At 43.7% G+C, this 20890-nt stretch overlaps 1 protein-coding gene across 1 annotated transcript in view; it reads left to right on the forward strand.

Annotated features, from left to right (window-relative positions):
• Positions 1–20890, forward strand: part of LOC109937609 (E3 ubiquitin-protein ligase Midline-1-like) — a 313576-nt gene that overhangs the window by 279660 nt on the left and 13026 nt on the right. The window contains exons 6-9 of the mRNA XM_048602529.1: positions 100–248; positions 9084–9211; positions 12689–12832; positions 14011–14172. Coding sequence (XP_048458486.1) covers positions 100–248; positions 9084–9211; positions 12689–12832; positions 14011–14172 — 583 coding nt within the window. The remainder of the gene's footprint in view (positions 1–99; positions 249–9083; positions 9212–12688; positions 12833–14010; positions 14173–20890) is intronic.

A 20890-nucleotide genomic window follows, 5' to 3' on the forward strand; every position in this document is an offset into this window, starting at 1 on the left:
CCCCGACCCAGTTAAAAAGAGGGTGTGTGGTAGAAAATCTGAAGGAGGTTGAAGTAGCCCGATGCCCTTCGGTCTGAGCTCCTCTCTTTGCCTTAAAAGGTCGTACGATTGCGGAAACTGGCCCAGCAAATCGCGAACTGCAAGCAGTGCATTGAACGATCAGGCTCCCTCATCACTCAAGCAGAGCAGACACTAAAAGAGACTGATCACGCTCGCTTCCTGCAGACAGCTAAAAATATCTCTGAAAGGTAAGGGAGCACATTGCCACTCACTTGTTGTTTTCTGTCTTTGTAATGACCCCATTGACTAAATGTACATCACACCACTGCAAAGGCAATCTCAGTCTGTTCTGATCACTTCAGGTGGAACCTTACATCTTTTCAAGTCTAATTTGTGTCCCCTCATTTCCTAATATGGTCATTTTAATATAGAGTGTGAGTTGTCAAATGTATTTCATTCCATTGCCGTTTTCCCTCGTCCCCACGGTAGCATTAAAGGTGTTGCACATGTTTCCATCTCTGGGAGTCTAGGCAAATAATTGAGAAAATGTGAGTTTATATCCCAACATGGTCCATTCACAATTTTGAGTTTTGTGCAACAGAGCATTGTGGAAATGAAAGGTTTTAATCAATAAAAGTGACCATGAAGCTGTCAGGTATTTGTACAGCCAGCGCTGATTCACTAAGGAAGGGAATCTGAAGTTCCTACCTTTCATGGTTAATAGTTCCTTACCGTTCACAGATCACTCATTTGTACCAACCAGCCCAGTGCTGCAAGAAGATAGCACAGGACTGCAATCTCAGGGCAGCTGGGGATGTCGAAGAATTTCTAGCTTTCGGAACATGTATGGGAATTTTTGTCCCCTTGAACACTCAGAGAACTACCATGCCCTTCTTTGAAAAGTGCTGTGGAAATGTGCATCCACCTAGATGACTGGGTCAGGTTTTTCTTTGATCTCATTACCAGAGGGATGGATGCCAATACAGTGCAACATTTTCATGGTTTACCACCCGAGTGTCATTCAAGATCACCCACTCGGTGGTCTCAAAATACAACACTTAGAAAACCAACAACAGCTTTCACTTATTTAGCACCTTTAATATGATATAACATCCCAAAGCACTTTACTGGAAGGTTTCGGTCAAGCTATGAGGGAAACTGGCCAGGAGAATATCAGAATAATTGTATCTAGGTGATAAGGAGTTTCAGCAGCAGATTAGCTGAGATGGAAGATGTTGTGAAGATGGCAAGGTCAGAAGACACCTGTGGGGATAATTAGGAAAACAAAGTTGGGAATGCTCTGGAAATATCTCCGACAGCTGAGAGGGAGAGGTGATTGAAGCAAACAACTCAGGAACAGGGGTGGTAGCAGCAACTGAAGACAATAGCTCTGGTCTTCGCGGCATTTAATTCGAGCAACTTCCTGTTCACTCAGTTGGACTGGCAGCTTTGCCAGTCAGAGATGGTTGAGAGCTTGAAAGCGGAGGTGGTGAGAGAGAGCTGGATGTCTTCAAGTGTCCATGTGAAACCTAGCATTGAGAGTTTCGATAACGTTGCCAAGGAGAAATGAGTGGATGAGAAACTGGCCAATGGTAGGAGATGGAGAGGTGAATTGGGGTGTCATGGTGGCTCAGTGGTTAGTGCTGCTGCCTCACAGAGTCCTGCATTCAATTCCAGCCTCGGGCAGAAAGATTGATCATGGCAGAGCAGTAGATGTTGTTTATTTGGATTTTAGTAAAGTCTTCGATAAGGTTCCGATCCGATAGACTAATTAGTAAAGTTAGATCACATGGGATTCAGGGTGAGCTTGTCAATTGGATACATAATTGGCTTAATGGCAAAAGTGGTGGTAGTGGAGGGTTGTTTTTCAGACCGGAGGCCTGTCACGAACGGTGTTCCACAGGGATCAGTTCTGGGTCCTCTTCTGTTTGCCATTTATATAAATGACTTGGGTGAGAATATAGAAGTCATGGTTAGTAAGTTTGCGGATGACACCAAAATCGATGGCATTGCAGACAGTGAAGAAGGCTTTCTAAGTTTAGAAAGGGATCTTGATCAAATGGGTCAATGGGCTGAAAAATGGCAGATGGAGTTCAATCTGGATAAATGCGAGGTATTGTATTTTGGCACAATGAACAAGGGTAGGGCTTATACAATTCATGGTAGGGCCTTGGGTAGTGTTGTAGAACAGAGACCTGGGAGTTCAGGTACATAATTCTTTGCAGTTTGCGTCACATACAGACAGGATGGTTAAAAAGTCATTTAGCACACTTGCCTTCATTGCTCAGTCCTTTGAGTATAGGAGTTGGGAAGTCATGTTGAGGTTGTACAGAACATTCGTGAGGCCTCTTCTGGAATTTTGTGTCCAGTTCTATAGGAAGGAAATTATTAACTTGGAGAGGGTTCAGAAGAGATTTACCAGGATGTTGCCAGGTATGGAATGTTTGAGTTATAAAGAAAAGCGGATGAGGTGGGCCTTTTTTAACTGGAGCGTAACTGGTTGAGAGGCGACCTGATAGACGTTTATAAAATAATGAGGGGTATAGATAGGGTTAATGGTAGTTATCTTTTCCCTAGGATGGGGGATTTCAAGACTAGGGCCACATTTTTAAGGTAAGAGGAGAGAGATTTTAAAAAAGACATGAGGGGCAAATTTTTTTACACAGAGGGTGGTTCGCGTGTGGAACGAACCTCCTGAGGAAGTGGTGGATGTGGGAACAATTATAACGTTTAAAAGACATTTAGATAGGTACCTGAATAGGAAACGTTTAGAGGAATATGGGCCAGGAGCAGGCAGGTGGGACTAGTTTAGTTTGGGATTATGTTCAGCATGGACTGGTTGGACCGAAGGGTCTGCTTCCGTTGTGTATGACTCTATGACTGTGTGGAGTTTGCACGTTCTCCCTGTGTCTGTGTGGGTGCTCCAGTTTCCTCCCACAGTCCAAAGATGTGCAGACTAGGTGGATTGGCCATGCTAAATTTCCCCATATTGTTCAGGGATGTACAGGATCATTGGGTCAGCCATGGGAAATGCAGGGCTGCAGGGATAGGGTAGGAGGTTTGGTCAGGGTGGGATGCTCTTCAGAGGGGCGGTGTGGAATTGTTGGACCAAATGGTCTGCTTCCACACTGTAGGGATTCTATGATTCTAGGAATTCTCCAGCTTCGTCTGCGTGGGTATGAATGGAACTGGGCAAGTGCAGTTCCACCCTCTGGACAATGGCTTTAGAGAGCCAGTAGTTTAAACATTTCCACACTTTGTTGCAGTCCTTTCTCGCTATTATAATACCAAAAGAGCATTTTTTATTCCTAGTAATTTGATTCCTATTGTTCATTATGAGGTGATCGGGGGATTATGAAATGCAACTGATCCAGTTGGCAGAATGAGCTCGCATTAATGCACAATAAAGTCACTGATTGCTCAGATGAGCTCACACACTCTGCTGCCAATCCTCCTCGCTTGATGGTTTTCTTCTCAAATGAATGGTAAGACAGATTGCACTCAAATGGAGTTGCACAACAGCAGTGAAATATATTCTTTAATTTACTGGCTGGGTTCACAAACCATTGCTCAGATGGTTAGCACACTGTCTGCTCTGAGCTAGAAGCCCATGTGTCTGACTCCACAGACTATAACATATCATCTAGGCTGATATTCCGGTCCTAATACAGAGGAACCAATGACCAACATGCTGATATCGATTCCCCCAACTCATATAGCGAAAGCAGATGATCAGTTAATATCATTGCTGTGTCTTAGACCTGCTGTGTACAAATTGGCTGCTGGGTTTCCCACACTGCAACAGCAAAGTAAGGTGCAAAATGTACAATAAATTCCTCCTGTTTTCCTGCCCACCCTTACAGAATTCACTTCACTTCACCTGCCACTTTAAAGAAAAATAAGGGTTACAAAAAGCTTGCTACCTGGAATAAAAGTCCATGCTGCGCAGTCTGTCACCCTTGCTGTTTGCAAAAATCATCAATCATCAATTACGAGGGGCCATAATTTTAAGGTGATTGGAGGAAGGTATAGGGGAGATATCAGAGGTAGGTTCTTTACACAGAGAGTGGTGGGTGTGTAGAATGCGCTGCCAGCAGTGGTAGTGGAGTCAGAGACATTAGAGACATTTAAGCGATTCTTGGATAGGCACATGGATGATAGTAAAATGTAGGGTATGCAGGGTAGTTTGATCTTAGAGTAGGATAATAGGTCGGCACAACATCGTGGGCCAAAGGGCCTGTACTGTGCTGAACCGTTCTATGTTCTATGCTCTATGTCCACTGGGCAAGGCTGGACTATACCGTACTTAGATTTGTAAAAACATACAGCACGGAAATAGACCCTTCAGTCCAACCCGACCATGCTGACCAGATATCCCGAATTAATCTAGTCCCATTGGCCAGCATTTGGCCCACTTCCGTCTAAACCCTTCCCATTCATATACCCATCCAGATGCCTTTTAAATGTTGTAATTGTGCCCGTCTCCACCACCTCCTATGTGCTACCTGCTGCCCCTCTTCCTCCCGTTTTAAAGTACGTTATCCTGATCTTTTCTTTGCCGAAGTTTCAAAATAATGCAATAGCTTATGAAACAGTAATTACTGCTCCAAGAAATCAAAGAAATCGGCTCCAACACCGAAAAAAGAAACCTCAAAAAAGGAGCAGCTCTTCCGGCCACCATTTTGTCCTGTCCTCCATCTTGGTTACTTCATTGATAATAAAGAGCTTTCAAACATCCTTGCGTTGTGAAAGGATTTCTGTTAGTACAAGTTCTTTCCTCTCCCAGAAAAGAACAGGGATCACCGAGCTAACTGATGCGCTAAGCTGTAATTCATATTTCAGTCTGCTACTCCCCACATTAAATGAGAGTTTATTCAGTATAACCACATTCCATGCAAAAGGAATTCTGCTGGGGGGAAAGGAAGCAGGGAGCCAGTGACCTGTTTATGGAGTAGAGCTTCAATAACATGAGCACAGTTAGCCACTAGAATGAGAAACAACAAGGTGCATGTCTTTCAAATGCTTGAAGAAAACAAATAACTCGAAATGCAGAGCAGCTACAAGGATCATTTTAATGGTGTCTCCTTTGTTGCTATAGTAACATAAATATCAGTTCTTGCTGCTGCTAAATATTCGCTGTCAATATTCTTTTAAAAACTGAGCGACTACAAAGCATCACAATTACCTTTTTTAATAGCTTGTCATGCTGAGTACCTCTCCAATGCAGTGAAGTTGGATTAAGGTTAATAGAGGTGTAATCATTAACTCAGTCGCTCAGTGCCTTGCTAATTCTGCTTCCTCTCAGCAGTGGGGCTCAACACACTCACTGATCTGGATTGATCCTGAAACCATGTGTATTTGAGGCTGTTAGTTCTTATTGTTTAAGTCAGGGGTGAAGGCAAGAATGGTAACTCTGTTTAACTGGATAAATTTTTTATTACAAAACTATACTTTATTCATAAAAATATCTTCACATACGTTGTCACTAAAGCAGTTCAGTTCTTACAGTAACCTATGAAGAAAAAAAACAAACATTGGAGTTTGACTGTACCCAGCAAATAAACCCAAGGCATTTCTTTCTGAAGAAGGGTCCAGACCCAAAACGTCAGCTTTCCTGCTCCTCTGATGCTGCCTGGCGTGCTGTGTTCATTCAGCTCCACACTGTTATCTCAAGGCATTTCTTACTTGTTTTAGATTATATTTACATGTGTTTGAGGCACAGGGAGGAGGTAACTGGTCTGTGCTGTACAGTCTCGTCCCTGGGACACACACCGAGACAAACATTGGCTACTCCTGGAAGACATTCTTCAGTCTGCCCGAAACTTGTGGGTCTTCCAGAATAAGGAGCTGAACTCGACTAAGTATTGCAGCCTGGCACATTCCAAGGTCTAGGAATTTGTGCTGAGGGATGCACTAAAGCTTGGACCCAACTAATGCTTTAAATGTCTGTAAATATTGTGTTTAAGTGAATAAATACCGGGATATGAGCCAGTCTTGTCAGTGAGCAGAGTCCCCACCATCGTCTCCTTTGCAATGCTAGCTGTGGTTCGGTGGTAACACTTTAGCCTCAGGGTTCGAAAGTTGTGGATCTTAAGCATCGATACAACTGACACTCCACTGCAGCACTGAGAGAGAGCTGTACTACTGGAGCACAGATTAATCTCACTTCCTCTCAAGGATGTAAAAGACCCCATGTTGCTATTGGATGAAGAGCAAGGATATGTATTCCACACCAATAATTATCGCTAAGTCATTACTGTCTTGTCATTTTCACATTATTGTTTTCGAAACCTTGGTATGTGTTTTATATAGGCCCAGAAGGGTCTAAAAGGGTCAATATTTCAGTGCAGTAAGGACCACCCATGGTCATGATGCCATGAGGGCTTAGTGAGAATAAAGTCCGATCTTGTAGCAGACAGACTGACAGCTTGTTCCTCCCAGCAGTTATAATCTAGAGCCTATTATAACCTGTGCATAGTTGCAGAGGTGCAATAAACACCTTGTTTACTCTACAAGACTCTTACTTAGACCCGGAAGTGGCTACCCTTATAGACACTCGACCACGTAAGCCCCTAGTGAACCCACACACTTGAGAAGAGTGTGGCCAAATTGATTGTTTGATATTACAATGGGTATCACGCTTCAAAAGGTACTTAATTAATTTCTGCATTCTAAGCTCATGAAGGCTATTCTCCAACTGTGAGTTAGTCCCTTTCCTCAAAGTTTTTGTTTTAAGGGGCAGTTCCCTTAGTAAAGTCCTGTGCATACACCCTTGCAGTATGAATGGTTAGCCTAGAATCTGCTGCATATGCTAAGTAAGACACTATCGTCTGATACAGGAGAGAAGAAGTATTGCTTCAAGAAATGCTACAAATCCCTTGGTTACGCTCCATCTAGAGAACTACATTCAGTTCTGAACATTGCATCTCAGGAATGATTGGCCTTGGAAGGGTAAAGCACAGATTCACCAGGACTGAGAGTTAAATTACGAGGATAAGTTTCTTAAACACGATTGTAAACTTTTAACAGCGAAGGTGAAAGTGTGATACGGTCAAAGTGTTTACAGTAATGAAGTGTTTTGTTGGATATATGCAGCAAAACCATCTTCTGTAGTGGAAGAATCCACAACAGGAAGCTACTGTCTCACAGTTGGAACCATGCCATAAAGAAGCGAAATAGTGAAGCAGTTTTTAAGGCGATGCATGCTATTAACACAGAACCCGCTTGGTCAGAAGCTGAAATTTTCAGGATTGAAACCGATTGATGTTCGTTAGATAAGAAGAGGGCTTTTATGCAAGGTGGAAGAATGAAACTGAGATACAGATACCTGTGAGCTAATTAAATGGCAGCACAGTGCTGGACAGTTTCCAATGTTCTGCGGCCTTACACGGGGGGCAATTTGATTTGGTTGGTATCTGAGTCGTGAGTTCTTGCTGTCGAGTGCTCACCAGAGAAGAGCAAGGCAATCCTGTTTAAACAGCTCTGGAAATGTCATGCTTAAAACATAAGATGCATGGTTAGACTTGGTGGGTGAAACTGCCTGTGGCATTGTCAACTTCTGTGCAATGTTGACTCGCAGAGTCACCTACCGAGTGTAATGCTTAGGGTCAGAGAATGGGGGGTGGGGAGCAGGAAATAATTGGTGCAAGATTGAAGAGAAGACAGCGGTTAAGAGTGGAGAGGGAAAAGGAGTGAGAGGTGGAGGATGAGGAGATTAGAAAAAAAATGGAGGAGAGGGGATGGCAGAGAAGCCACGAATGGCAATACGGTGACATGACAATAAAGAAGACGACAAAAACCAGACTCTGTGTGCAATTAAACTCTGACCCAGCGGAAACATAAACAATAATTTCACATTTAAAAAGCCTCTTTATGCGCACATGCCCCCTGATGTGTGATTCCACGCTGTCCTACACAAACTGTGAAAGAATCTGTTAATGTCGCCAGGACCTTGTTTAAAATGTTGCATCTGTCAGTTCCACACCTCTCCGAGAACCCATCAGCAAAATTCAGTGCTATAGGCTGAAGCTCTGTCCATTGCTAATGGCCCTTGTATACCTGTTACACAACACATTGGAAAATCTACGCTGTTCAGTCAGTGACAGGAAGCCAACACCAGGATGTACTCTGGTTTTACTGGCGAGAGTAATAGGCCTCTCTTTTAGCCTTTCCTTGACAGTTGATGTCGATAAAGGGGAAAATGTGTGCCTTGAGTGTGCTTTTGGGATAGTCATATCTCTCTGAGGATTAGAACCTCTGTCAGAGCTGAAGCTGGGGGACAGGAATCGTTTTCCCCACCAGTTATTGAACAAGACACACGTGCAGGGGCCTGAAGTCATAATGAGGTGCAAAGTAAGACAAATGACTAGTCAAGTCTATTTATTCTGGGTTGCTTGTGTGTCATGGCTCCTTTTTACAGCTCATCAATATCTACTTCTATGGTCATTAGCTGTGCAATGTCAGTCAGTTTGACAGAAACAATGTTCGAGAACAGGCTCAAAGCATAACTCAAGCAAAATAATCCTGGAAGAGGAAATTAATTTGAACTTGTTTCGACTTGGCATGAAATTTTGCAGATAAATGCAATTCTGTTCTCCAGAAAGTAACTGGAAAATGTGGAATATTTGTGTTGAAAGGTGAAACATTTCAGCCACAAACACACAAGTGCACTAATCGAATGGATTAAAAGCAGGATAAAGCTTCTTCCAAAACAAAAAGAAAAATTGCTGCAGCATTAAATATCAAAGTTGTTTCGTTGGCTCTAAATTGCTTTGGGTCGTTCTGAGACTGTGAACTGTACTGGATAAGTACAGTTTCTTTCACTATCTTGCTCTAGTCCACATCTCAAAAGAACAGTCCCACTTGCATCAGTCTGAGAGACAATCAACCTGTCTGGTCCATGCTGGAATATCACCGTGATATTCCTAATTCACAACTCCCAGGGAAGAAGATCTTGCATTAAAATGGCTCCTTACGTGACCTCTAGAACTCCCTCAACATCTTGCAGTCAATTAAGAGTAGTAATATGAGCTCAGCATGTGAAGTCGAGTTTACTGAACCTCTTGCTTTTCTTCTCTGCGCAGAGTCTCCATGGCAACTGCATCTTCTCAAGTGCTCATCCCAGAAATCAACCTAAATGATACATTTGACACATTTGCATTAGACTTTTCCCGGGAGAAGAAGATGCTGGAGAGCCTTGATTACCTCACAGGTAGGAGATTTGGAGACAAGTGCATCTTTGGCCCCTCGCTGTGAATTTTGGAATGCGCTGTCAACAATGTTTCAGCTCTTAGCGAACAGCAGGAACGGGGCCTTTTACAAATCTGTGCCCTCTCCATGGGGCAAGGTGCTAATTCAGTGGGAGTTGGGTTAATTAAGGATTCTCCATCTCTGCTTGCAGTAGCTGAGGTATTCGGGGAAAACTCTACCCCCCACCACCCCCCATCCCTGCCCCCATTCTCCTTGAGTCTTTTACAAGTCATCAATCCAAAATTATCTGTAGGCTATGTTACACATGCCACATGGCTAATATTACAGCTAATGGTCATTCCCATTCATTCCTGCTTAATACATATTGATTGATCTCCCATGGGAACATTGAGAAGAGGAGTAAGCCATTTGGCTCCTCGAGCCTGTTCAGACAATTACTCATGACTAATTTGTACCACATCTCCATATATCCGTCCATGATCCATATCCCTACTTCATCTAAAAATCTATCAACCTTGACCTGAAGCACCCACAGATTTGCATAGGGGATTAAAGGGCATGCCTGGCCTTCAGTTGAAGGAGGGTTAAGAGAGTGTGTGTCATACAACTAGGACACGAGAATGTAATTCAATCACACTCATTGCTTTTACATAACACCTTGATACTATTCACAGTTCAGTAGCAAAATCCACTGAAATCTGACAAGTAGAGAGCAAGAATTGGTTTGAGCATGGCAGCTTCTGTGCATAATGAAGCACAACAGCAGCACCTCCACATAGTGAGTTAATTACAGTGTGACAGGTCTGCATAAGCAGTTTCGATTCTCAATGGTGACATTGAAATGTATAATTGGAGCAATGATAACACAAAAAGATAACAGCAGAAAGGCTTTACAGGTGAGACCTATTTTTAAAACGTATCCATTCCTGGAATGTTGCCATTGCTGGCCAGGCTGCCCATCCCCAGCTGTCTCTAACCACCTTTGCGAACTGTTGCCATCCACATGGTGAAGGTGTGCCTACATTGCTGTCATGTAGAGAGTTCCAGACGTCTGGCCCAGTATCAATGAGGAATAGTGATTATATTGCCAAATTGGAAAGACGGATGGCTTGGAGGGGAAAGTGGAGGTGATTGAATTCCCATGCACCTCTTACCATTGTCCTGCTACACAGCACAATCTTAGTACAATGGTAGTAGAAAGGAGTGATGTCTAACTGTGTAGACACGTCATAGCTAATGTGTTCATGGATATGAAATGTCTAAAAACAAGCTGATATGGTGCATCATCCCCATTTTGGAACATGTTAGAAATTAAATTTGTCTTGAAATCATGACGTCAGGCACCTTGATTTCTGTGTTTCCGCCCCCATTAGAACCTATCTCCCTCTGAAGTGACTGCACTCTGTGCTTTCAGATCCATCCCTGACTTTGTCAGCAAGCCTACCAACTATGGTGTTGGTATTGTTGTCTGGCATACTGACATCTACACTGCAGAGGCTGAATGCCAGTTCTTAGATACCTCCTTCTATCTCCCCTTGGACCATGACCCCACCATCAAGCATCAGGCCATTGTGTCCCCACTGTCATCAAGCTCATCGCCTCTGGGGATCTTCACCCCCACCCCTCATATCCCACAGCCTCCCAGCTCATATTCCCCCATTCCCCAACCCTTTCTACCTTTTCCCCAAAATGGACAAATAAGACTGTCCAGGTCAGACCTATTGTTTCTGTCTACTCCTGCCCCACTGAACGTATTTCTCCCTACCTCAGTTCTATTGTTTTGCCCCTTGCCCAGTTACTCCCCACGTATATCCATGATTCTCCTGATGATTTTCTTTGGAAGGAGGCCTGAACCGTCCCCATTCACCACCACCCTCTTCCACCTGGCCAAGCTCATCCTCACATTGAACAGCTCCACCCTTGATTCCTCTCACTCTCTTCAGGTCAAAGGGGTGGCCATGGGCACCTGAATAGGCCCCAATTATACCTGTCTCTTTGTGGGATGGGTGGAAGATTCCCTGTTCCTGTCCTACACAGGTCCGTCCCCACAATAGCATCGTCAGTGCTACCCTCTCTCATCTGGAATTAGAAAAGTTTATCAATTTTGTTTCCTGTTTCCACCCTGCCCTCACCTTCATCTGGTCTATCTCTGACTCCTCCCTTCTCTTCCTCGAAATCCCTGTTTCCATTTCTGGGGATAAGTTGGCCACAGATATCCACTACAAACCCACTGACTCCCACATGCATCCTCACATCCTGTTCCCTGTAAGGATTCCATTCAATTCTTCCAGTTTTTCCATTTCATCTGTTCGGATGATGCCAACTCCTGCAGGGCGTCCCTCAGAAATGTCCACCTTAGATTCCCAGCCACCATGGCTAACAGGGCTCTCATGTCTGACCCTTTCCTGCTCTTCAGCCCCCACCCCTTCCCTCCCCTCCCCTCCCACAATAGTGATAAGGTCCCCCTTGTCCTTACCTACCATCCCATCAGCATCCACATCCAGAGGATCGTTAGTCATCATTTCCGCCACCTCCAGTAGGATGACACCCTCTCAGATGCATATTCCCCTCCTCTCCCTTGTCAGCTTTCCACAGTGACCATTCCCTCTGGGACACCCTGGTCCACTCTCCTCCACTCCCAAAACCTTCCCACATTCCCATAGCTCCTTCCATCACAATTGCACCAGGTGTAACACTTGCCCATTTACTTCTTCTCTTCTCAATATCCAAGGCCCCAAACATACCTTCCAGGTGAAACAATGCACTTCACACAATCTAGTCTACTGCATTCACTGCTCACAATGTGGTCTCCTCTACATTGGGAAACAATGCGTAGACTGGGTAACCGCTTCACAGAACACTTACGTTCTGTCTGCTAAAAAGACCCTAAGCTTCCAGTTTCCTGCCACTTCGACGCACCGCCATGTTCCCTGGCCAATATCTCTGTCTCAGGCTTGCTGCAGCGCTCCAGCAAAGCTCAGCACAAGCTGGAGGAACAGCACCTCATTTTCCAAATAGGTACCTTACCGCCTCAGGATTTAATGTCGAGTTCAATAATTTTAGAGCATGAACGCTTTCCTCCATGTTTTTTACCTACCTTCCCTGTAGTACTATTCTCTCTCTCTCTCTCTCTACCTGCACCCCAACCCCTTTCTCTCTCTCTCTATCCACCTGTCTCTCTCTTCCCCTCTCTCTCTCTCTCCCTCTTCCCATCCATCTCTCTGGTCTCGATCTCCACCTATGTGCTCACTCCTGTCAGACCCGCTGAGTTTCTCCAACAATTTCTGTTTTTATTTATTTCAAATTTCCATTGAGCTTAATGATATTTAAGTTTATGTCTAGCCTTAAAGAGCTTTACACATTTTTAACCTTAGAGGAGAGTGAAGTCGGGTGTAGGTGCGTGGTAGGTGGAGAAATGCAGCAACTGTTGAGGGGACTGTCAAGTGCTTATCCCAGGTTTGTGTGTCTGCCTTTTCAGCTCCGAATCCACCAGCTATCCGAGAGGAGCTATGCACTGCCTCACATGATACGATCACAGTTCACTGGACCTCTGATGATGAATTCAGCGTGGTGTCATACGAGCTTCAGTACACCATCTTCACCGGCCTGGCCAATGTTGTTAGTGAGTTCACGGTCGCTGTTAGTGTTGTCCTTTCAGGGAATATCCAGCAAGTTAAGTTAGAAACTGCTGTGAGTCCATAAGTCAGAGCTTTGTGGAATCAAGTATGAATCTGCTTGGATACTGCTGGCAGAACAATCATTCGAGTGTTAAGAAAATGGTGCTTTTCCTGCGCCCATTGCAGAATGGAACTGAAAACTGCCCAATAATCTAGAGTTAAAACTTGCCCACGGTAACCTTATGCATTCAGATCGACTTAATCAAAGTTTTAACATGTGCTCCCAGAAGAAAAGTATAGCAGCTCAAACTTTCCCATAACTTTTTACGTTATTCGCATCTTTGACTTTTATTTCTATGACGCTCCCAGTATTTGCCTCAATCCTCTTGCCTTATCCGCTGAGTTAAATTAAGCATACCTTCAACCAACTGTTTAATTATGTAGCATAAAATCCAGTGAGGCTGAGTGAGTCGAGCGCATTAATGCGGATTTTGAACATCTGCAGTTTGACTGAAATCCCATGGCTCGGAACAGAAATGTTGTTTCAGCACTGCCTTACGTAGCTGAGTAGCCTGTTGACATTCACAGTCGAGGCTTGCACAAATAATGGCAGACAGGTGAATGTTGTAAGGCTTCTGGTACCAACGAGCCATACCCCAGCTAGGAACTCAGAGCAGGAAAGCTGGAGAGGATGAATCTCTGTGAACAAGGAAAGACGGCAATGGGCTAGTCACCACATTAGCAGTTCCACTGGTGTTGGTTGAGGGATAAATATGATATAGGAAACCTGACAAACTGTGCCTCCTTCTGGAAAAGTCCCATAGGGTCTTTTCCTTCCATCTGTGAGGGCCTGAGTTTGATATGTCATCTGAAAGTCAGAAATGCAACATTGCTCAAATGTTAGGAGTGGGACTTGAACCTCTTACTGTCTTAGTCAGAGGTGATAGTGCTATACCTGAATCAATATTAATACTTTGATCTAAAATTGTATAGTGTTAACACCATGTGGAACTGGGCTTTCGATAGATTTTCAGGGCTCACATCCCTTTATCATTTAGCAATTTTGATATTCCCATATTTTGTATCAGCGGCAGTTGTTGCACGCCAGAGCTGGTGTTCCTGGTTGGTTCTCATGTGGGTGTTGAAGCCACCGAATGATGCTACTGTTCCGATTCCATTGCAGGTTTGTGTAGCTCGGCTGACAGCTGGATGATTGTCCCGAACATCAAGCAGAACCACTACACAGTGCATGGGCTGCAGAGCGGCACCAAGTACATCTTCGTTGTCAAGGCTATAAACCAGGCCGGCAGCCACAACAGCGAACCCTCCAGGCTCAAGACCAACAGTGAGTTGTACAAGCTTCGCTACCTGGCTTTGGAAAGGCCACTCAATGAATGACACCATGTTACAAACTCCATTTGTGACCATTGATTTTGCATCTTTTCCTTTTAATCAGTGGTGACTTGACAACAACAACTTGTGTAGAACCTGGTAAAACACCCCCTCACCCCAACCAAAGCATTTGAAGGAAGGGTATTGAACAAAATTTGAGGCTGAGTCACGTGGACAGATATTAGGGATGATGACCGAAAGCTTAGTCAACGCAGTAGTTTTTAAGGAGAATCTTGAGGGAGGAAAGAGATATATGAAGTCAGACAAATTTAGGGAAGGGTTCTGAAGCCTTGGGCCCAGGAAGTTGAAGACCTGGTCCCTAATTGTAGAACAATTGTAGAACAACAAACAGAATTAGAACAGAGCAGTTGTCATGGAGGGTCATGGGCTAAGAGGAAGTTAGAGTTAGGGAGGGAAAAGGCCATGAAAGTTTAGAGGACAAAAATTTTTAAGTTGACATCTTGTTTAACTGGGAATCAGTTAGGTGAATGAGTACAGGGTGATGGTGGAAGAGAACTCGCCATAAGTTAGGATACAGGCAGCAAGTCCACAGCAAATAGGCTGAGGCCGGAGTGGTGTTGGGTGACAACGCAAAGATGAAAATCCCTGCTCCTGATGACTGGATGTGTACTGGGAGCTCATCTCAGGTTTGTGTGCGGCACTGAAGATGTGAACAGTCTGGTCTGGCTTGGCAGCAAACAGTTGCCAGGGAAAGGGACGGATTCCCTCCATTCAATTGGTTCTACATTGTTTCCAAATGGAGATCCTTAGTTCCCAGAATTTAGCCATTCAAGGTCTTCAGCTTAGTCACTGTTACATCAATGTGATATTGGCAGTTCAGTCTATTCTTCCTCCATAAACTGGAAACACTTCAATTACTGTTAGTGAAAGCTGAATCAGTGAGAATTGACCATCTGAGTGGCACTTAAAGGAGAAGGCTTTAATTTGGATTCAGACTGAGACCAGCTTGATGTTAACAGGATGTGGGTTTGATGTGCTTGTCGAGAACCAAAGCTCTCATACACGATGCCCAGATAGCTTTTATAGTTCTCGCATCTGATCACTGGCCAGATTGAGTATGTGCTCCATGGAGTTCACAGCACCTCCTCCTTGTCCACAAAGAAACCTTAAACCAAAAATTCTACTGAAATAGACCCATCCTTCTTCTGGCCCTAGATCAAGCTCTTGGTATGACTGAGCAGGTAGAAAGCCACCGTTACTGCCCAACACAGGCTTCAGATTATCATCAGCAAACCATCGGGATTGTTAATGGTGAACCATTTAACTTTGCCCAAGCCTCCTGCACTCTTCCTCCAATGAGCTTGAGGTGGCAAATGGAATATTGGACAAGGCAAGCCTATCTTGCACAAGGTTGAAGTTGTTAGGAGCAAAAACAGGCCATTCAGCCTCAAGCCTTCTCTGCCATTCTTTAAAGAACACGGTGAACGTGCCTTAACTCCATTTACCACCTTAGATCCCTATCAGTTTACCCGTTGAAATCTATCCACCTTCAATTGATTGTCACTATCCAGACAGACTTCCACTACCCTTTGTGTGAGAGAGAAATACACTTTGTCTTTTCTTGTCAAAATGGACTGGCTGTAATTTATTGGACTCCCTTGGTCTGGATTTCTACACCATTGAAATAGCTGACAAATAGGGTTCACAAGTGATGTGCAGCATATGGAGGAGCATTAAAGGTATCATTTCCTGGCTTCCCAATTGATATGTGTGGTCCTACAGGCACAAGAAGCAAGCAAAACAGATGTCCTAATGAACTTGCCAATATCTGCCCTTCGGCCTCTTTGTCTGATTCGATTGGAGGGCAGCCAACTACTTGGGAATGAAGATGGAGCTAAGGGAATTAAAATGGAGATGAGTATTGACAGACAGAGGTCAAAGGGCAGATGTCATTATTTAAAGGAAGATCAATAAAATTCAGGAGGAAGATGTTCTGCTAAAACAAAGCAAACTAAGAATGAAATGCCAAGGGTAAACAAAGAGATGAGTATTAAAATTGAACCTGAACATAAGATATTTGTTAAGAGATGAACAGTAAATGAGAGAAATGCAAAAGGCAAAGTGATAGGTGTAGGAAGGAAGTTGAATAGATAGCAAGGCAGAGTGGCAATATGAAATGAAAATATCAAAAAATTGGTATTCTATGGACAAATAAGTAACATGAGAAGCAAAGGAACTGAGATAAATGTGCAGAGGATGATGCGAAAATAAGACAGTGTGAATTCTTTGGTCAAGACTTTAACTCAAAACCTAGCTTTTTGCAAGGGGTTAAAATTGAGTCTCAGTAATAGGGACAACTGGAAGAAACGACAGCAGTGGAACATGGCAAAAAAGATATACATCAGTTAAGATAGTGAGAAAGGATATGCCAGTAAACTTGTCAAACTTAATTCCTGCACCCTCAAATGTTCACAGTGATTAGCAAGGAGGTAGTAAGATCACTAGGTCACAAAGAGAAATCTTGAACTGAAAAATGAGCAGAACCAGGAGAGCAGTGATCAGCAAATGTAATTTTCATCTCCAAAAAGGGAGGTCAAACAGGGAACTATCCTCTAGTTAGGTTCCTGATGGCAAAGGAAATTGACAGGAATATTTGTCAAAAGGTGAGATAGTAATTATATTGTGAGAAGAATATTCTTTTCTTTAATCAATTTTAATTGACTTATTTGAAGAAGTAACCAATTATAAACTAGGACACAGCAGTGGATGTGGACTTTCAGAAGGTCTTCATTCTGAGACTCATGACTAGGATGAATGTGTGTGGCGTCAGAGATAGCTGGGACGATGTGTTTAAAGGAGGCTACAGAAATGGAAATCTAAAGGAAGTTTCTCAGACCAGTAGGAAGTGTGAAATGGTATCCCATTGTGATTTACACCAAGATCTATATTGTTCACCGATCTGTATCAATGATTTGAGCTCAGGAAAGTGCTGAAATTTGCTGGTGATATCAAATTGGAAATAAGAGTATTAAAATGAGAGCTGCAACATCAGCATGATCTCAGGCCATGAATGAGGGAGGGGGAAGTTAAGTGGTGGAGGGACCGCTGCTGAGCACAATCCCTGGGCCTCAGACAGTGCTGGCTGTGGCAGCAGGCACCAGGGGTTACCTATCAGAATCGAGGCCTGCGGAGTTACTGTTGGACAGGACTCTGGCCTGCTGTCTGCTGTGGGAACAGGGGAGGAAGGTCAAGGTAGCCCAGGGTGAGTGGGAGTTTGGGGTAGGAGGTGACTGCAGGAGAAGGGGTAAAAGAGACAGCAGCTGCAAGGGCTGGGGGTTAGGAAGGGTTTGCAAGGAGTGGTGATGAGAGGAGACAGCATTTGTTGATGGGCGGGGTGGAGTTGAGGGGCTGGAAATAGGAGAAACACCAAGGCAGATGGATCTGTCTCTAGCTCCTTCATTTGGATACGAAGGATAAGGAGCAAATGGTTAGAATAAAAAATGCAGGCAACTGGGGTCTAGTTTAGTTTTGGGAAACTTGGTCGGCATGGTTGAGTTAGACCGAAGGGTCTATTTCCGTGCTGTATGACTCTATAAATGGGTTAGAGGAGGAGCGAGCAATCTGGCTACACAGTCTTCTTAATTATTGAATGTAACCGTACAAGTTAATAAGATCACAAAGAGTGGGGTTAGATGAAGAGATTCCAAAAGCCGGGAGGTACTGTTCCAGTCACATCAAGGGTTGATTAGAGCACACTTGGGAGTATTGCGAGACAATGTTTACACAGCTGTTGTTAGAGGATGTAGACTCAGGCTGTTTACTCTGGAAAAACAAGTCTAAGACTAGATCTGATAGATGCCCTCAGAGATGAAGGCTTTTAATAAGGTGCTGAAACTCTTTCCACTTGGAGTTGAGTCCAAAATAATGGAACATGGATATGATGCCACAAACTTATGGAATAAAGTATTTAGGAAGAATTTCTGGAAGGAAAATATTCTGATAAGGCAAAACTTTCATACCTAGCAACCTTCCATGACCTTCACACATCCCACATCAATGAAATATTTTTGAAACGTACTTACAGCTGCAGAAAAGCTGACAGCCAATTTGCAAACAGCAATACCCAACAGAGAGCCATGTTAAGAGATCATTAGAGTGCAGGAAGCTGGCCAGTATAGATGAACAGGGCAAATTGTTTATGTAGATGCTATAGATTTTCTGAGCCAGATTTTCACTGGAATACAGGATCAGGACCGATTGTGAGTGGGATTTGAAAATTTAGGTCCTTGAAATCCTCATGGAATCCTTGACTTTTCCAGGTTAGTTTGTAATTTACTAAGGGCTGGCAGTGGGATGGGTAAGGGAAATCCACTTACTGTCAGTTCCCAGTCCCTAAAGGTCCAGAAGAATTTCATGGTGGGACAGAGGAATGCTCTGAGCCATGTGTTTACAGATGGAGGTTGAATATAACTCAGCTGATGCTAGTAGCCCATATGGCCCCACAGGATGCCCAGTTTTGGCTTGCTCAATCTGTTGGACTTCTATCCATTTAGCACTGTGCTCCATAGCACATTGGAGCCTATCCTCAAGCAAAGACAAGATTTCCTCTCTGTGATGGCTTTGTATTGGTCCCTCCTCCTGATGCTGTTAGGAAAGACATGTTTTCAAGAGATAGACTGAAGACGATGAGGCCAAGTAGATGTTTCCATCTTATTGGTTCTCTAGCCACCTGCCACAGGCCTGATCCATCAGCTATGTGTTTGGACAACTTGCTCAGTCATGCTGTTGCCGAGCTACTTTGAACTATCTCTGCTAAGTCTTTGCTGAAGGTGGGGCAGGATGTACGTGGAGATAGTGGTGACTGGAACACAAGAGGTATGATTCTGTAAATATGATTATATCAGTCTGTTGCTTGACTGCTGTGTGGGAGAACTTTTGGCACAAGCCCCCAGATATTTACTGAGGAGAACTTTCCAGGGACAGCAGGGTTGTGTTTTCCTGTTGTTGTTTCCGATGCTGAGTGGTCTGTCCAATCTCACTCTTTATTGAGGCTCCTGCAGTGGTTTGACAAAACTTTAATCACTTGCTGGGCCATTTCAGAGTCAACCACACTGCTGTAGGTCTGGAGTCACATGGAGGGATACAGGTGGACTTTTTTCATGGTAACTAATGCGTTTAACTATTTTTTTGAAAGAATAGATTTATTAATTGGATTTAAATTCCACCAGCCATCTTGTTGGGATTTGAGCCTATGTCCACTGAGCATCTGTTTGGGTCCCTGGTTTGCAAATCAGTGTCATCACTACTGTGCCACCATCCCTCCCACAACATGCCAATCATTCATTTTTTTTTAACCTCTTTCTTTAAACTTAAGAATTGTACTTTTCTGGTCACAGATCTTATTCTTGTGTATTGTTCAGGTATGCCATAAGGGAACATGGACCAACTGACTCAAAACCAAACTGGCATTGTGTTTACAATAAAGTGTTCTTGCTTGTTTTTTACAGCAGTTTTTATACCCATTGCCAAATCTACAACAGGCGCTGAAATCACCATGTTTAAAATAAGATGGCTACCTTGACCCATCATTGTACTCCTGTCTCATGGCCAGAAAGTCATGGGTTCTAGCCTTAAAACAATGATCTGGCTGACACTGCAGTGCAGTACTGAGAGAGTGCTGCCCTGTTTGAGTTGCCACCTTTTGGATGAATCATTAAACCTAGGCCTAGGCTGCCCGCTCAGTGCCAAGGATATTTTACATCCCATTTGTTTCAAAGAGGAGCAGGGAACATATCCCCAGTGGCTTCTCCAGTGGTTAGGCCTCATATTCATTTTGAGGTTAGTGATTGTAGTGCGGTTAGCCAGGTGGACCTTGTAGAATATAAGTTCCCTCACTGGGGCTGTTAGCCTGGTCCAATCAGGGAGCCCTGGCTGACAGATATAAACAGGAGTGCCAGGGGTTCTGCTCATTCTGAGAACTGGCTCTGAGGGAGTTGGACCAGCTGTAAATAACGGGTGATTTGGTGACAGGATACTGGCCTTTGTAGAGTTATTTCAAGTGGTAGGGAATTTGAACATTGCTGGAAAAAAGACACGTTTTGTCAAAACTTTTTAACCTTGACTCATCAGGACACTTCGCAAGAATATCATAGTAAAGGGGAAACAACAATTGTACCATACGAGAGGAAAGTGCTGATGGCTGGGGAGTGGACTCAGTTAGAACCATTGCCATGGAGAGACCACCAGTTAATGGTCACTGACACTTAACGACCGGGCCCTATTTAAATTTTAAACTTGACTCTGATTGCTCAAGGCATTGTCCTGAGAAATGAAGCAGAGAATGGCTGTGAATATATTTCATTGAGTTGAAACGAGTGCAGTGTGTATAAAATGTCCTTCTGTCTGCAAAGACCAGGGCCCTGTGTATGAATAGATGTAGCTCCCCTCTCTGACAGTGTTAAATTGGCTGTCAGCATGTTTCTTGGCAAACTCAGGATTATATCCAGCAAATGTTGGACTCTGTGTGGTTAGGTATGATCAATTCCTTGTTTATTGTAAATAGCTGAAGGGATATGCTATTTCAAATGCAAGTCTTTGGGATATAAAGCCGATTTACCTGGCATCACACCAGCATTGAGATTCATATCCCACATTACTCACTTGTAAGATGGTAGAATGGTTTTTAACCTTGATAGCAGCATCCTCTTACT

This window comes from Rhincodon typus, chromosome 11 (genome assembly GCF_021869965.1).
Source record: "Rhincodon typus isolate 14 chromosome 11, sRhiTyp1.1, whole genome shotgun sequence".
Classification (NCBI taxonomy): Eukaryota; Metazoa; Chordata; class Chondrichthyes; order Orectolobiformes; family Rhincodontidae; genus Rhincodon; species Rhincodon typus.